This window comes from Oncorhynchus kisutch, linkage group LG26, assembly GCF_002021735.2.
Source record: "Oncorhynchus kisutch isolate 150728-3 linkage group LG26, Okis_V2, whole genome shotgun sequence".
NCBI classification, from domain to species: domain Eukaryota; kingdom Metazoa; phylum Chordata; class Actinopteri; order Salmoniformes; family Salmonidae; genus Oncorhynchus; species Oncorhynchus kisutch.
In genome coordinates this window covers 31,990,612-32,006,129 of record NC_034199.2, presented here as the reverse complement: position 1 = coordinate 32,006,129, position 15,518 = coordinate 31,990,612, and the positions used below count along the sequence as shown (strand labels likewise).

The following is a 15,518-nucleotide window of genomic DNA, read 5'->3' as shown; positions in this document are numbered from 1 at the left end:
AATACACTATATGGATGCTAGGCTACTGAATGAAGTCGTGTTGCTGGGACATTTACAAAAAGCAATACTGAACAACTCCAGTGTTTTGATACCTTGAAAGTTGTGTTTGTAGTGGAATGGTTAGAAAACTAAAGATGTTATGATAGTTTTGAAGATGACTCACGATGTGTGTATTTCCCTTCAACCGTTGTGTGACCTGCTGGCTCCCAGACTTCCAGGAAAGCGAACACTGATAAATTCAGGAGTTTGCGCGCCAAATTGTCATTTCAGGTTAAGGGGTGTATTCATTGTTTAAATATAAATGCTAAAGTTTATGCAAATGTTAATGATGTCTTTGTTTTGAGTAACGTGTTAATTGTTTACCATTGTAATGTGTAATGTCGAATAGCATTTCATTTGAAGTGAATTACCAATGACTGTTGAGAATTTACCGTTGAAGGTGTGAATGGTTTATGCCATTATTAGGGAAGGTTCTTTTATGATGCCCATACTCTTTATTCATGAGGAGCTGTTCTTGAGGTAACATGTTTTTGCATAGCTCAGTCTAATCTGCACCACCCAGCGGCTACTGTGAGTACACACCTTGAAGATATGTGAATGCGTGGCTGCTTTATTGAAACCCTTCAAATATCCTATTTAATCTGACAACTGGGCAGCTTTATTGAAAACCTTGAAATATCATATTTAATATGACAACAACCGGTAAATTTAAGTTATTCTATAAAATAATATTTTCATCAGGGCCAAATTACCGAAAGGGCACGCAGGTGGGCCCCCCAACCAATTTGGATTTATTTTGTCAAAATGTGTATAATTGCAGGAACTGCAAAATTCTCTCAGCATCATGGGATTTATTTTTTGAATATGATATTAGCTTTAAAACTGCAACATTTTCTCTCAGCCTCATGGCAAAAATGTGTAAATATGCCCCAGGGCCCCAAATAGTCCAGTCCTGCTTTTCATGTGTCAAATTAAATTGAAGCCTGAAGTCATACCTTGTGTATGTGTACGAGACAACATTGTCTTGTAAGACTATGCTTATGAATCAAAAGACAAATAACTACATTATATCAAAGAAATCTTTAAAATGTTTGCTTGTTTATTTCGCAGGACCCAGGTTTTCAAGAAATACATGATTAGCCTCGCAAACCTAAAACCTCCACAAGCATTATGTCTTTGACTGGTATGTAAAATACCAATATACAAAACAAAATAAATACAGAATCAATATTTCAATAGCATGCCTCACGATGCAAAAGGCGTATGTACTGTATGTATACATTAGAATGACAATTATGAAGAGATTAAGCATAATTCTCATATCACATTTTATGGATAAAAACAAAGCCTTGGATCTACCACTCTAAACTAGGTTTATAACAAAGGTCTGATTAGACATTTTAACTTGATGCACACAAGTGACTGGTTGACTGCACCCATCCATCCTCGTAATATACAACAGTCCGTCTATACCGGAAACAGTGGGCTGGGAAGTTAGTGCCAAATTCAAAGGCATTGAGAATGTGAATAGATTTACATATTGGCACAGCTTTTTACACTTGTTTTTCTTCTTCCAGAAACCACTTGAAAGTATTACAAACAAAAAACAACAGAGGGAAAATATAAAATAGTCAAACAAGGCAGTTTGACAAGAAAGAGAAAGGCCTAGAAACTCTAAAGCACCGGTAAGGTAAATACAAGGAGAGAGACAGATGATGCTTTGCTTTCTGTACACTCTAGAGGGTTTAGTAGAACCATGTAAAAGGGCTTTTCACACTACGTGTTCTTAACCCAGGCCTAACCTTAACCCTGGGTTAAAACAACCCCTAGGCCAAGATCAGCGTGAACACAAATTCAGAGGGACAAGCGACAGGCAAGGTAAAGCTTTAAGGGAAATAGTCCATTTCAGACTTCATTCCAGTCAGTGCTTTCAGTTTCTTTCTTTTGTTTCCCTCCTCCACTCCTCTCTTCTCCATGTCATGTATTGTAAGCAATGTAAGTGGATCCTAGAGGACCATATTCTATCTTTAACTGCTATTGGTAAATTAATATGGCTGGACGAGGCAGAGTACAACCGAGATGGAAGGAATGCGGTCACACCGGGAGATTAACGGGATTCTAGAGATCTGGAGTGCGTGATGGTCAGGTGCTGTGTAGGCTTAACGTCGAAGGTCAGAGGTGTCCTTTCCTGTCCTCAATGTCTGGTGGACTGCTAGTTGCTGCTGTTATAGGACTGCAGCCTGGCCCCAGATCTGTTTATGCTCTCTTGTCAACTGCTATGGTTATTGTCACGCCAATGGCCATAGGATTTGGCAAGACAGCACAAGCTGATTTGGGACCAGGCAAGCTGTTATAAGAGCTCCATTAGCATTCCTAAGTGTCCGTCTCATTCTCCAGTTCTAGTTCCTCCCCATCTTGTAGTTCATTGTCTACATCCTGTATTTCTTCATCATGTAGTTCCTGGTCGTCTTGTAGTTCTTCATCATTGTGTAGCTCTTCGTCCTGGTCATGTATCTGCTCATACTGTAGCTGCTGATACGGTAGCTGCTCAATGTCTTCATCCTCTTCATCTTCCTCGTGCAGAGTCAGTTTCCTGTCCTCCACCAGCTTCATCTTGTCCCGGATGTGTTCAGCAGAGGACGCCATGTCTCCAGGACTGCCAAAGTACTGCTCGCTCCTGAAGGGGGGACAAAAGGGGCAGAAGGACTCAGCAGGGTCATAGGTTGGGCTATGGATACAAGGATTGACAGTCCATGATCAAAATGGCATGCATCATTAGATCTAGCATCTTGGTAAAGTCAGGCATGTCTCAGTGTGAAATGTCCATTGTTTCTTACCCGTCTGGGAATATAACAGGGACAGTGAGTCTGTCTAGTAGAGCCTTCCCCACTGTCTCCACCTCCTCATAGGTCTCCTGCTCCACCTCGACTGGGAGATCACCCTGGTCTGGGCTGGCTTGGACCAGCACCTGGGATGGAGGAGACAGGAGGGAATGGAAACAGAAGAGGACCATCAACAAAAAAGTATGTACTCACTGAACTGTTAGTCACTTTAGATAAGCATCTGTTAAGGGGCATACATGCATATCCCAATAATTCAACACTTCCAAACAACAGGGCTCACTGACTAGAGCACAAAGAAGACAAAACCTTTGCAATATTTGCTAAGAAGAAGGTGTATTATTTGGCTGTCACAAAGGTAAATCAATAATATATTAACATCTTCCTGATAATATAAGGTTTCATTTTCATAACTGTCATTCTTTTCCTACCTTCTCAGCTGCGGTGTGAAAGGAGCAGGCCATCTCCAGCCGATGGACCCTCTCCTCAGTGGTGACAGTAAACTGTTTCCAGACCCGGTTAAGGCGTGGCAGGGTGTCACCAGAGGAGCGCGTGGAGCACCGTAGAGACTGACACAACACCACCGTCGCCTGAAGCAGCTGACGGCCGTAGTCATAGGTGCTCTGGACACAGAGAAAGAGAGAGCCAGGTTAACACAATACCCAGTACCTAGTAGGGGGCAATGGGGTAAGTTGAGCCATTTATTACATTCAGCATCACTCCGTCAAGGGAAATATAGTACTTTTCTAACAAAGAAATCTATATACAGTACCAGTCAAAACTTTACTATTTTCTCTATTGTAGAAAAATAGTGAAGACATCAAAACTATGAAATAACACATATGGAATCATGTAGTAACCAAAAGAAGTGTTAAACAAATCAAAATATATTTTAGATTTCAGATCCTTCAAAGTATCCACCCTTTGCCTTGATAACAATTGTGCACACTCTTGGCATTCTCTCAACCTGGAATGCTTTTCCAACAGTCTTGAAGGAGTTCCCACATATTCTGAGCACTTGTTGCCAGCTTTTCCTTCACTCTGCAGTCCAACTCATCCCAAACCATCTCAATTGGTTTGAGGTGGGGTGATTGTGCAGGCCAAGTCACCTGACACAGCACTCCATCCCTCTCCTTCTTGGTCAAATAGCCCTTACACAGCCTGGAGGTGTGTTGGGTCATTGTCCTGTTGAAAAACTAATGATAGTCCCACTAAGCGCAAACCAGATGGGATGGCGTATCGCTGCAGAATGCTGTGGTAGCCATGCTGGTTAAGTGTGCCTTGAATTCTAAATAAATCACAGACAGTGTCACCAGCAAAGCAACCCCACACCATCACACCTCCTCCTCCATACTTTATGGTGGGAACCACACATGCGGAGATCATCCATTCACCTACTCTGCATCTCACAAAGGCACGGCGGTTGGAACCAAAAATCTTACATTTGGACTCAAAGCCCAAAGAACAGATTTCCACCAGTCTAATGTCCATTGCTTGTGTTTCTTGGCCCAAGCAACTCTCTTCTTCTTATTGGTGTCCTTAAGTAGTGGTGTCTCTGCAGCAATTCACCCATGAAGGCCTGATTCATGCAGTCTCCTCTGAACAGTTGATGTTGAGTTGTGTCTGTTACTTGAACTCTGAAGCATTTATTTGGACTGCAATTTTTGAGGCTGGTAACTCCAATGAACCTATCCTCTGCAGCAGAGGTAACCCTGGGTCTTCCTTTCCTGTGGTGGTCCTCATGAGAGCTTGAGGGTTTTTGGAACTGCACTTGAAGAAACTTTCAAAGTTATTGACATTTTCCGGATTGACTGACATTCATGTCTTAAAGTAATGATGGACTGTCGTTTCTCTTTGCTTATTTGAGCTGTTCTTGCAATAATATGGACTTGGTCTTTTACCAAATAGGACTATCTTCTGTATACCAACCCTACCTTATCACAACACAACTGATTGGCTCAAACACATTAAGAAGGAAAGAAATTCCACAAATGAACTTTTAACAAGGCACACCTGTTAATTGAAATGCATTCCAGGTGACTATCTCATGAAGCTGGTTGAGAGAATTCAAAGTGTGAGTGTGCAAAGCTGTCATCAAGGCAAATGGTGGCTACTTTAAAGAATCTCAAATATAAGATATATTTGGATTTGTTTAACACTTTTTTGGTTACTACCTGATTCTATATGTGTTATTTCATAGTTGTGATGTCTTTACTATTATTCTACAATATTAGCCCACCCATACAGCTACCATTGCACTTTCATGCTAGGTTTAGGGCCGCATACTGAATCTTATAGAGACCCCAACTGATGTATGGAACAATCTTCCAATGATCTACTTTGGTTTAGATACAAGCGTTAATTTGACTTGGTGAAAATCAGTTTTTTGGACCTAACTTGCTTACCTGTTTTTCCATGTGGTTTCTTCCTTGACAGACTCCATGAAATTATGACCTCTTCCTAAATAATTTGTCTATTTATTAACTTTGTGTATGGTTTTCTAGATACAAGGGTGGCTCAACTTACCCCTTTGGCTCAACTTACCCAACTCTCCCCTTCCCCCTCTATTTCCCTTTGAAAGACATGGAGAGAGAAAAGAGACAGAGAGAGAGGAGGGGGCAGACAGAACAATTGAGGGAGTGACAAGAGCGGGAGAGAGAACCCCTCAGTCTTCCTCAAGCTGTCTGAACTCTGCTCTTGTAGTACGTACCTGTGCAACATCCACAAACTTCTTGTGTTTCTCCAGCAGCACTTTGGTTTCCTGTGAGTCGTCCCCTAGTCTGATGTGGGTCTTTAGAAGAGCATCGAGGAGCTCACCCAGCCACTCCACCGCCTGAGAGTTAACACAGTGACATGAGCTGGGGTTTACAAGGTATTGTCAACAACAATAACAACATGTCAACAACAACATGTCAATAATAACAACACACGTAAGTTTGCAGTCCAGAACCAACAGAGGTCAAACAAAAAACAAACAAACAGGGATGAACAGAAGGAAGCCTATCTACTGACTTGTGATGCATCTTCCTCACACTTGAACAGCTGGACCATCTGAAGCATCTTCAGTCTCCTGACATCTACCATGTCCTCACATCTAAACAGGACCAAAACTCTTTTAAAACATGACAAAAGCCATTTCCATGACAAGTTCCGTGACAACGGCCAAAATTCCAGGATATTCCAGAAATCGCTTGACTCGTGGAACCTTTGTAAACAACTCCAGTATAATTTTGAGGCCTCTGGCCTTACATCATCAAAAAAAGACTGAAAATAAATCTGAGCAAACCTTTGTTTCCGGAGCTGCATGTCCTCCATGACACCTTGGATGTGATCAACGTTGTCTTTGTTATCGATGGGCACGTCTTTCCCATAGGACCAGGAAGTCTGGTTGGACATCTGATCCATCAGGACCTGGCCTTTCTCCCTCAGGCCTACCAGGGCTCCCTCTGGGCAGAAATACACATCAAATAATACTCGTGAATTACACAACTAACACTACTGAAAGTTATTTCAAATGTAAAATATTATTCTTGCAGTTATCCATTAGAAAAAAATACAAGAAGAGGGGATATAGTTAAGACTGTCAATGTTTCAGCACAAATACCTTTGTCAATATCAGTTTTTAATTCTATTCTGCAGTTATCTATTGAAGGCTTGCTATCATATAAAAAACAAACTGTGAATAATACATTTAATTGTGCTTACCAACACTCTTGAGTTTCTCCTCGAGGTGTTTGAGTGTTTGTTGGATGGCAGCCCCGTCAGCAGGGGCCACATCGGCACAGAGCATGCCCAGTAGACCATCCAGTTGCTGGGACAGCTGGGAGGGTAAACTGGGGCGTTATTACAAAGCCAACATAGAGCTCTAGGCAAAACAGTTAGTAGTCTATACTACACTGAACAAAAATACAAACACAACATATAAAGTGTTGGTCCCATGCTTCATGATCTGCAATAAAAGATACCAGAAATGTTCCATATGCACAAAAAGCTTATTTCTTTCAATATCTTTGCACAAACTTGTTTCCATCCCTGTTAGTGAGCATTTCTCCTTTGCCAAGCTAATCCATCCATCTGACAGGTATGGCATATCAAGAAGCTGATTAAACAGCATGATCACTACACAGGTGCACCTTGTGTTGGGGACAATAAAGGGCCACTCTAAAATGTGCAATAAAAGGTCACTCTAAAACACAATGCCAAAGATGTCTCAAATTGAGGGAGTGTGCAATTGGCATGCTGACTATAGGAATGCCACCAGAGCTGTCGCCAGATAATTGAATGTTCATTTCTTTACTATTAGTCGCCTTCAACGTCATTTTTGAGAATTTGGCAGTACATCCAACCAGCCTCACAACCGCAGACCACATGTAACTATGCCAGCCCAGGACCTCCACATCTGGCTTCTTCACCTGGATCGTCTGAGACCAGCCACCTGGACAGCTGATGAATCTGTGGCTTTGCACAACTGAAGAATTTTGACCTGAATGCAGTTCGGCATAGCAACAGACTTCAGTGGGCAAATGCTCACCCTCGATTGCCACTGGCATGCTGGAGAAGTGTGCTCTTCACAGATGAATTCCGGTTCCAACTGTACTGGGCAGATGGCAGGTGATGGCGCCGTGTGGGCGAGCGGTTTGCTGATGTCAACATTGTGAACAGAGTGCCTCATGGTGGGTTAAGCTACGGACAACGAACATAAGCCATGGACAACGAACACGATTGCATTTTATCAATGGCAATTTGAATGCAGAGATACCATGATGAGATCCTGAGATCACCTCATGTTTCAGTATGATAATGCACAGCCCCATGTCGCAAGGATCTGTACAAAATTCCTGAAAGCTGAAAATGCCAGTTCTTCCATGGCTTGCATACTCACCAGACATGTCACCCATTGAGCATGTTTGGGTATGCTCTGCATCAACATGTATGACAGCGTGTTCCAGTTCCCATCAATATCCAGCAACTTCACACTGCCATTGAAGTGGAGTGGGACAACATTCCACAGGCCACAATCAATAGCCTGATCAACTCGCATGAGGCAAATGGTGGTCATACCAGATACTGACTGGCTTTCTGATCCACCCCTACCTTTTTTTTTCAGGTATCTGTGACCAACAGATATGACTATTCCTAGTCATGTGAATCCATAGATTAGGGCCTAATTAATTGATTTCAATTGACTGATTTCTTTATATGAACTGTAACTCAGTAAAATCTTTGAAATGGTATTTTTTTCAGTATATTATGACCCCTATCCCTTCAACCCTAGGCACTTACAGTATGTAGATCAGATGACTGGATAAGTGTAAGCAATATGGGTGGTTGGAGCTCCATCTTGCCCTCTGATTGTGGCCATATTGCTTACACCTATCAAATCCTCAAAGATCTACACAAGGGCCTAGGGATTGACTTTGTGATTTAGAGTAGGAGTCACTGTAGTTCTTGTTCTTGGCTTTATACGTATTTTGTAATGATCCATTCAAATCAATCAATCAACGATACATACGTCCTGTGCTGTGCCGTGGAACTCGTGTGCTGACTGCAGTACATTTTGTCTGGACTCCAGTTGACTGGCCTGTCTGTAACAGACATCACTGAGCTGCTGCTGAAGACCCTTTAACTCCACTAGGTCCTCCTCGTCTCCAGCACTCAGCAACGCTGCTATCTGCTGGTTCAGCTCTACGTACACTGCAAACCACTCCTGTAAATACACACCCAATAACACATACATTTGGGTTGGATTTCACAAATTAGAAACACAATTCAGCCACACAAGTTACACAATGTTTCGCAACTTATTTCCATTGTGGTCCTCTGGCTTTGGCCAGAAAGCAGGAAAACTCTTTCTGATATACTCGCCAGTTTATCATAGAGAAGCTCAATACAAAGAAGAACCACACACTAAAGATGTTTCTATCTCAAAGCTGTTCAAACCTACTGTACAGTAATTGAGTTGAACGCTGTAGTGAAGTGTTTTTGTGGTATATTTATTACCTTGAGAACACTTATACATTTCAGATCAATAGCGCCACCTGCTGAAGGCTCTTGGAGACAACACCACGCCTTAGCCTAACCATCAATCTTTAGCTTGGACCTCACTCTGGCTTTAGCCTTTCATTCCCCTGGCTGGTACTCTCTGTTTCGGTCACCAGGGCACACTTTGGCCCAGAGCAATGATTCACCAGGGTCTTTTATGTAAACCCAGCCAGGGGAAACATTAGTTACACCCAACAGCTGCAGCTGCTGCAGTCACTTCCTGGCCTGGCCTGTCTGTCCACGACTAAGAGCAGGACAATACTACATCCAGGGAGGAAAAGTTAAGGGCAAGCTCTAATTTGTGCTTCAAACTCTAAACTGTCTGTTTTGTAAGTGAAATCAAACAAGCTTTTTCCAGATGTACACAATGAACCTTATTTACTTAACTTGTTTGTCCCCCATATTTTTGTCTAGTAGTGCTTTATCTGTGCTCCTCAGACCAGAGGTTAATGATCTATAAAAAGCAGTTACGATACAGTAAATCTCCTGGCAGCTAACAGACTCTCCCTAACAATCCAAACTAATCATATTCGGTGACCTAATTATTGGGATCTTCAAGATGTTCCAAAGACAAGTGCTTCTTCTGCAGAGAGAGAGAAAGCAAGAAGAGAGGCACACACAGAACTAGCAGCTATCTCCCCACCTCTTCTCATCTCTGTAATTATGAACATTGAAAAAGGAGTGATGTAATAAATTTGTGCTGTTGGCAAGCTGTGTCGTGTCGTGTTGTATTGAGTTGTGTTTGTAGTTTTGTGTCTGGAGTGTGTGTTGTGTTATTCTGTCCTTACGCTGTGCTGGCTCTCTATCTCTTCATGTTTCTGCTGCAGGGCCTGGGAGGCCCTGATGGAATCTCCGATCCCCCACTGTGTTCGGAGCTGCTCTGTGCCAGGCCCCTCCAGCCAATTCACAACCTGCATAGCAACAAGGAAGAGAAAGACCCCATTAGCACACGCTTCATGACTCACAGACACACACCCCAGGACCAACCAATCAAATACCTTCCAGGCATCTGTGAGGTCGATGATTGGACACAATCATTAACAAATGCTTTATCACTTCCCCCCTAGGCCCACCAATCAAATACCTTCAGGTATCTGTGATGTCTCTCATTGGTTGGAACACATTTAAATCAGTGTGGGTTAAATGGGGTACTTGTTTGTTTCTGTTAAAATGGGGTACTTAAAACCAGAAGGTATAATCACTATAAATCATGTATGAACACAAAGTCTTATGAGACAAATAGTGTACCATGTGTCAGCACAGAACAAGGGCTTGCCAAGTTACTTATAAAGTAAATATTGATAAGGGAATATCAAATAACATGATCAATCTAATTCAACATCTGGTTCAAATATATTAAAGCAGCATTTACAGAGGATCAGGAAGAGGTGTTTACAATCCACTGTACTGTATAAGAGGGGTGATGAAATGGTTCAGTGTGTTGAGGTTGATAGAGCGATTTTCTTCTGCATCAGCTTTTAGCTTGGTGAGGCAATTCTACCGCCTGTCTCCTACAGAGCTTGGAGCAATACAGCTTACAACCTACTCCCCCACTCACTACACAGCATCTTTACTCCCAGCAGATAAGAACTAGGCCAAACTCCCCAAGCCAAACTAATCCTACTGCTGCCTAGGAACATACAATACCCCAGGAACTAGCCACACTGGGAGACAAATGTGAAATGGAAGCCATTGAATACACGGACAGCAGTGGTTTCTTCCGTGGTGTCCTCCCATGAACACCATTCTTGTTTAGCGTTTTATGTATCGTATACTCGTCAACAGAGATGTTAGTATGTTCCACAGATTTCTGTATGTCTTTAGCTGACACTAGGATTCTTCTTAACCTCATTAAGCATTCTACAATGTGCTCTTGCAGTCATCTTTTCAGGATGGCCACTCCTAGGGGAGTAGCAAAAGTGCTGAACTTTCTCAATTTAAAGATAATTTGTCGTACCGTGGACTGATGAACATCAAGGCTTTTAGAGATACTTTTGTAACCCTGGAAAGCTTTATGCAAGTCAACAATTCTTAATCTTAGGTATTCTGAGATCTCTTTGGTTCGAGGCTTGGTTCACATCAGGCAATGCTTCTTGTGAATAGCAAACTCAAATGTTATGAGTGGCTTTTATAGGAAAGGGCAGCTCTAACCAACATCTCCAATCTCGTCTCATTGATTGGACTCCAGGTTAGCTGACTCCTGACTCCAATTAGCTTTTGGAAAAGTCATTAGCCTCGGGGTTCAAATACTTTTTCCAACCTACACTGTGAATGTTTAAAAAATGTATTCTATATAAACAAGAAAAATACAATAATTTGTGTATTATTAGTTTAAGCACACTGTGTTTGTCTATTGTTGTGACTGAGGTGAAGATCAGATCAAATGTTATGACAAATTTATGAAATCCAGGTAATTCCAAAGGGTTCACATACTTTTTCTTGCCCCTGTTTGTTTATCCCCGTTTTGTTCCGTTTGCTACCATTTAAGAAACGTTTTTCAACAGAATCGGCAGAATGAATACACACCTGATCACACGCAAAGAGTTTACTTTCATAGCAGCCACATAAAAACAGCATGATCACTTTGCTCGTTGTATATATAGTTCTATCTCACAACAATCTACGTGCTCTCCTCCTCTCAACTTTTCACTTGTGGACTTCAGTGCACAACACATCAGCTGTCTGTGGCCAGCGAAAAAACCTTTCCTAGCCAAACCTTCATATAATGACCTCTGAGGACTAAACACATCCTACATCGTTGTCACGTCATAGTCAACAAGAACTACTAGAATTAACACGTTAGTAAACCCACTAAAATCATGCAGTACAGTTTTCAATCAGAATGCAGTTTAGCAGTTACACCCAGAGGGCAATAAATTAATAAAACCAAAAGCTTACCATGACTTGGAAGAGTTCCACATTGCATCTCTCTCTGTTTGAGCCGGGTGTTTGAGTAGGCTAAACTACCTAGCTGCATTTGCTAAGTGAAAGTTTTTTTTAATTAATTTTTTTAAATACAACCAAATATAGCTATCTCTCTCTCTCTCTCTTGCTTCTTCTTAATTTTGGAAGACATACATTTTTTCAAAAACTGTTCCAACTATTGTCTTTCTCTCTCTTTGAGTCAACTACTCACCACATTTATAAAGTGCTAGCTAGCTCTGGCTTATGCTTTAGTACCAGATTCATTCTCTGATCCTTTGATTGGGTGGACATCGTGTCAGTTCATGCTGCAAGAGTTCTGCTAGGCTGGAGGAAGCCCTCCTAAAGCTGTCATAATTACTGTGTAAGTCTATGGAAGGGGCTTGAGAACCATGAGCCTCCTAGGTTTTGTATTGAAATCAATGTACCCAGAGGAGTACAGAAGCTATCTGTCCTCCAGCTACACCATGGCGCTACCCTACAGTGCTGCTGAGGCTACTGTAGACCTTCATTGCAAAACAGTGTATTTTAATAAATTATTTGGTGACGTGAATACATTTAGAATAGTTTTATCTAAAAAGGCAGAATTTTTAAATGTTTCACTATTTTTATTTTTATGATTCACTGAGGAGGATGGTCCTTCCCTTCCTCTGAGGAGCCTCCACTGGTTGCTATAAGACGTAAATCGGAAGATAATGGACCTGTGAAAAAATAAAAAATAGCTCCCCACTACAGTGACATATATATATTTTATGTAATAATTGAATGGTGACCACAGCCCTTACAAAAATACATTTACATTTAATTTTTTTCCCACCATTCTCCATGTATTCAATGTTTTACTTCCGGGCTATTATGACGAATCTGGCAGCTCCTTCTCTATATGTTCCTAGACTACTGCCTACTGAACAACTTCTTCATCACCATAGCAACAGACAGCTCATTCCCTTAGAATCTAGAATCTGTCAAATCTAAAATAGGATCCGTCCATTCCATGGAGCACATCTCATCTGCTCACTTCCTCATTGGTACAGTTTTATCATCCAATATCATCTGCTTTGCACTGTAAAACATTCAAAATTGTATCCCTGAGGCACCAGGCCTATCCACAGGGGATAGCCTACATTGAGAAGACTCATAAGAAAATAGGTCTAATGGTCAGTTGCAAATGAGAGGGTACTTCTGTCAGAGAAATATGTGATTGTGGGTTCAGTGACCAAAAAAGGTTGAGAACCACTGTTTTAGACGCTAAAGTAGAGTTCAATCTATTGGCCAATGGGAGAAAAGGCGTTTGCCCTTCATGGTTACAGACAGGAAATTAGGTAGTGCCAAGGAAGAAGTGTGCTGGGATGAAGGCCATGTGTGCTGAGGGTGTGTGTGTGTGTGTGTCGACTGATGAGTATCCCCGCCAGAGACTCGAAGTCAACAGCTTTTCCATTCAGTGGTATGTAACGCTGACTTTGGAACGAGAAGACCTAACCGAAAAGGCTTTAATATGAGTCGGTTACAGGGACAGTCAGACAATTTATCACCAGGGTCTGGCTTTGGATACACTGAAAAAGGCAAGGCTTCAATTGAAAATTAAGTTCCATTGAAGCATCACATTCCCTAGTTCCTGAGAATTACAACCACTGGGTCTTTCTCTGGATGTCTGGTGAACTAATCCTCATAAAATCCTGTGTGGGTGTATAGCTTTTAAACCTCTCTGAAACAAAGTGCAAAAGACAATGGAAAAAAGAGCAGCCCTACTCTATACTTCTCCTTCAGTCTGGTCACTGGTCTGCTGTTGTTAATGGCATTGGGCCATTAACAACAAAGTCAAGGCAGTGCAATGTCTGAAATATCCGTTTGTTTGAATCCTGGCCTCATGCTTTCACTACGCTGGTGTTTTGGATCCATTAGGGCAGTGTGTGTAGGCTTGTCAGTGGGTTGGTGTTGACGATGTCATAGTGTGTGTGTGTGCAGTGTGTGAATAGTGTGTGTTTTCGCATCTCTGTGCGTGCATATGTGTGTGTGTGATGTGATATAGGGCAGTGTGTGTGCAGTACCTGCATGACCTTGGTCTGTATATCCTCCAGCTGGGATCGTTTGCTGCGTTGGCGACACACCTCCTGGTACTTGGTGTATTGTTCTCTGAGTGAGTCCAGCAGCTTCATGACCTGAAATAATTGAACATTTACTTACCTTGCATATAGTATTTGTATGTATTGTATATAGTATTTGTATGTATTGTATATAGTATTTGTATGTATTGTATATAGTCTTTGTATGTATTGTATATAGTCTTTGTATGTATTGTATATAGTCTTTGTATGTATTGTATATAGTCTTTGTATGTATTGTATATAGTATTTGTATGTATTGTATATAGTCTTTGTATGTATTGTATATAGTCTTTGTATGTATTGTATATAGTCTTTGTATGTATTGTATATAGTCTTTGTATGTATTGTATATAGTCTTTGTATGTATTGTATATAGTCTTTGTATGTATTGTATATAGTCTTTGTATGTATTGTATATAGTCTTTGTATGTATTGTATATAGTCTTTGTATGTATTGTATATAGTCTTTGTATGTATTGTATATAGTCTTTGTATGTATTGTATATAGTCTTTGTATGTATTGTATATAGTCTTTGTATGTATTGTATATAGTCTTTGTATGTATTGTATATAGTCTTTGTATGTATTGTATATAGTCTTTGTATGTATTGTATATAGTCTTTGTATGTATTGTATATAGTCTTTGTATGTATTGTATATAGTATTTGTATGTATTGTATATAGTCTTTGTATGTATTGTATATAGTCTTTGTATGTATTGTATATAGTATTTGTATGTATTGTATATAGTCTTTGTATGTATTGTATATAGTCTTTGTATGTATTGTATATAGTCTTTGTATGTATTGTATATAGTCTTTGTATGTATTGTATATAGTCTTTGTATGTATTGTATATAGTCTTTGTATGTATTGTATATAGTCTTTGTATGTATTGTATATAGTCTTTGTATGTATTGTATATAGTCTTTGTATGTATTGTATATAGTCTTTGTATGTATTGTATATAGTATTTGTATGTATTGTATATAGTCTTTGTATGTATTGTATATAGTATTTGTATGTATTGTATATAGTCTTTGTATGTATTGTATATAGTATTTGTATGTATTGTATATAGTATTTGTATGTTATGTGTGAATTATGCTGTTATATGTTTACTATATATTTGTACATCTTATCTGACTTGACACAACTGAAGTTCCCTCTGGGAAATATAAAGTTATTCTATTCCATTGTACCTGTGGCTGGGCCAGTAGCTCGTCATCCATGGGGGACCAGGCCACACCACCTCCCTCTGCCCCGTTGAACCTCCGCTGCTGCAGCTCCGACAACAACTCATGGCCTGGAGGGGAGAGAGGTGTGGATGATCAGAGGGGGAATGATAGTGACAGGGGGAGAGATAATGAATGACAGAGAGAGAGAGGGAGGGAGGAGATACAGGGGTAAGAGTGGGAGAAAGAAAGCAGGAGAGGGGGGAGAGAGAAAGAGAGTGAGAGAAAGAGGGAGTGAGAAAAAGAGTGTGTGGGAGCTATTGAATCTTCTCTCCGCTCATCCATTTCATGAAGTTATTTTGATGTAAAGCAAAGTGCGGGGGGGGGGGTTGCAATTCAACACATTTTGCCATGGGACAGAGAGAACATTTTAAT

At 40.7% G+C, this 15,518-nt stretch overlaps 1 protein-coding gene across 2 annotated transcripts in view; it reads right to left on the bottom strand.

Moving 5' to 3' along the window:
- Window positions 1-1,077: 1,077 nt before the first annotated feature.
- Window positions 1,078-15,518, bottom strand: part of LOC109870956 (SEC14 domain and spectrin repeat-containing protein 1) — a 51,346-nt gene continuing 36,905 nt past the window's right edge. Inside the window, exons 10-20 of one of the 2 annotated variants that reach the window (XM_020461681.2) lie at window positions 15,111-15,214; window positions 13,862-13,963; window positions 9,671-9,793; window positions 8,353-8,547; window positions 6,546-6,660; window positions 6,127-6,286; window positions 5,853-5,934; window positions 5,551-5,673; window positions 3,272-3,463; window positions 2,838-2,968; window positions 1,078-2,677 (exon numbers count right to left, since the gene is read on the bottom strand). In XM_020461681.2, the coding sequence (XP_020317270.1) occupies window positions 2,374-2,677; window positions 2,838-2,968; window positions 3,272-3,463; window positions 5,551-5,673; window positions 5,853-5,934; window positions 6,127-6,286; window positions 6,546-6,660; window positions 8,353-8,547; window positions 9,671-9,793; window positions 13,862-13,963; window positions 15,111-15,214 (1,631 nt within the window). In that variant the 3' untranslated portion in view covers window positions 1,078-2,373. Of the gene's footprint in view, window positions 2,678-2,837; window positions 2,969-3,271; window positions 3,464-5,550; window positions 5,674-5,852; window positions 5,935-6,126; window positions 6,287-6,545; window positions 6,661-8,352; window positions 8,548-9,670; window positions 9,794-13,852; window positions 13,964-15,110; window positions 15,215-15,518 lie in introns of both variants that reach the window. The other variant, XM_020461680.2, reaches the window with a different exon arrangement.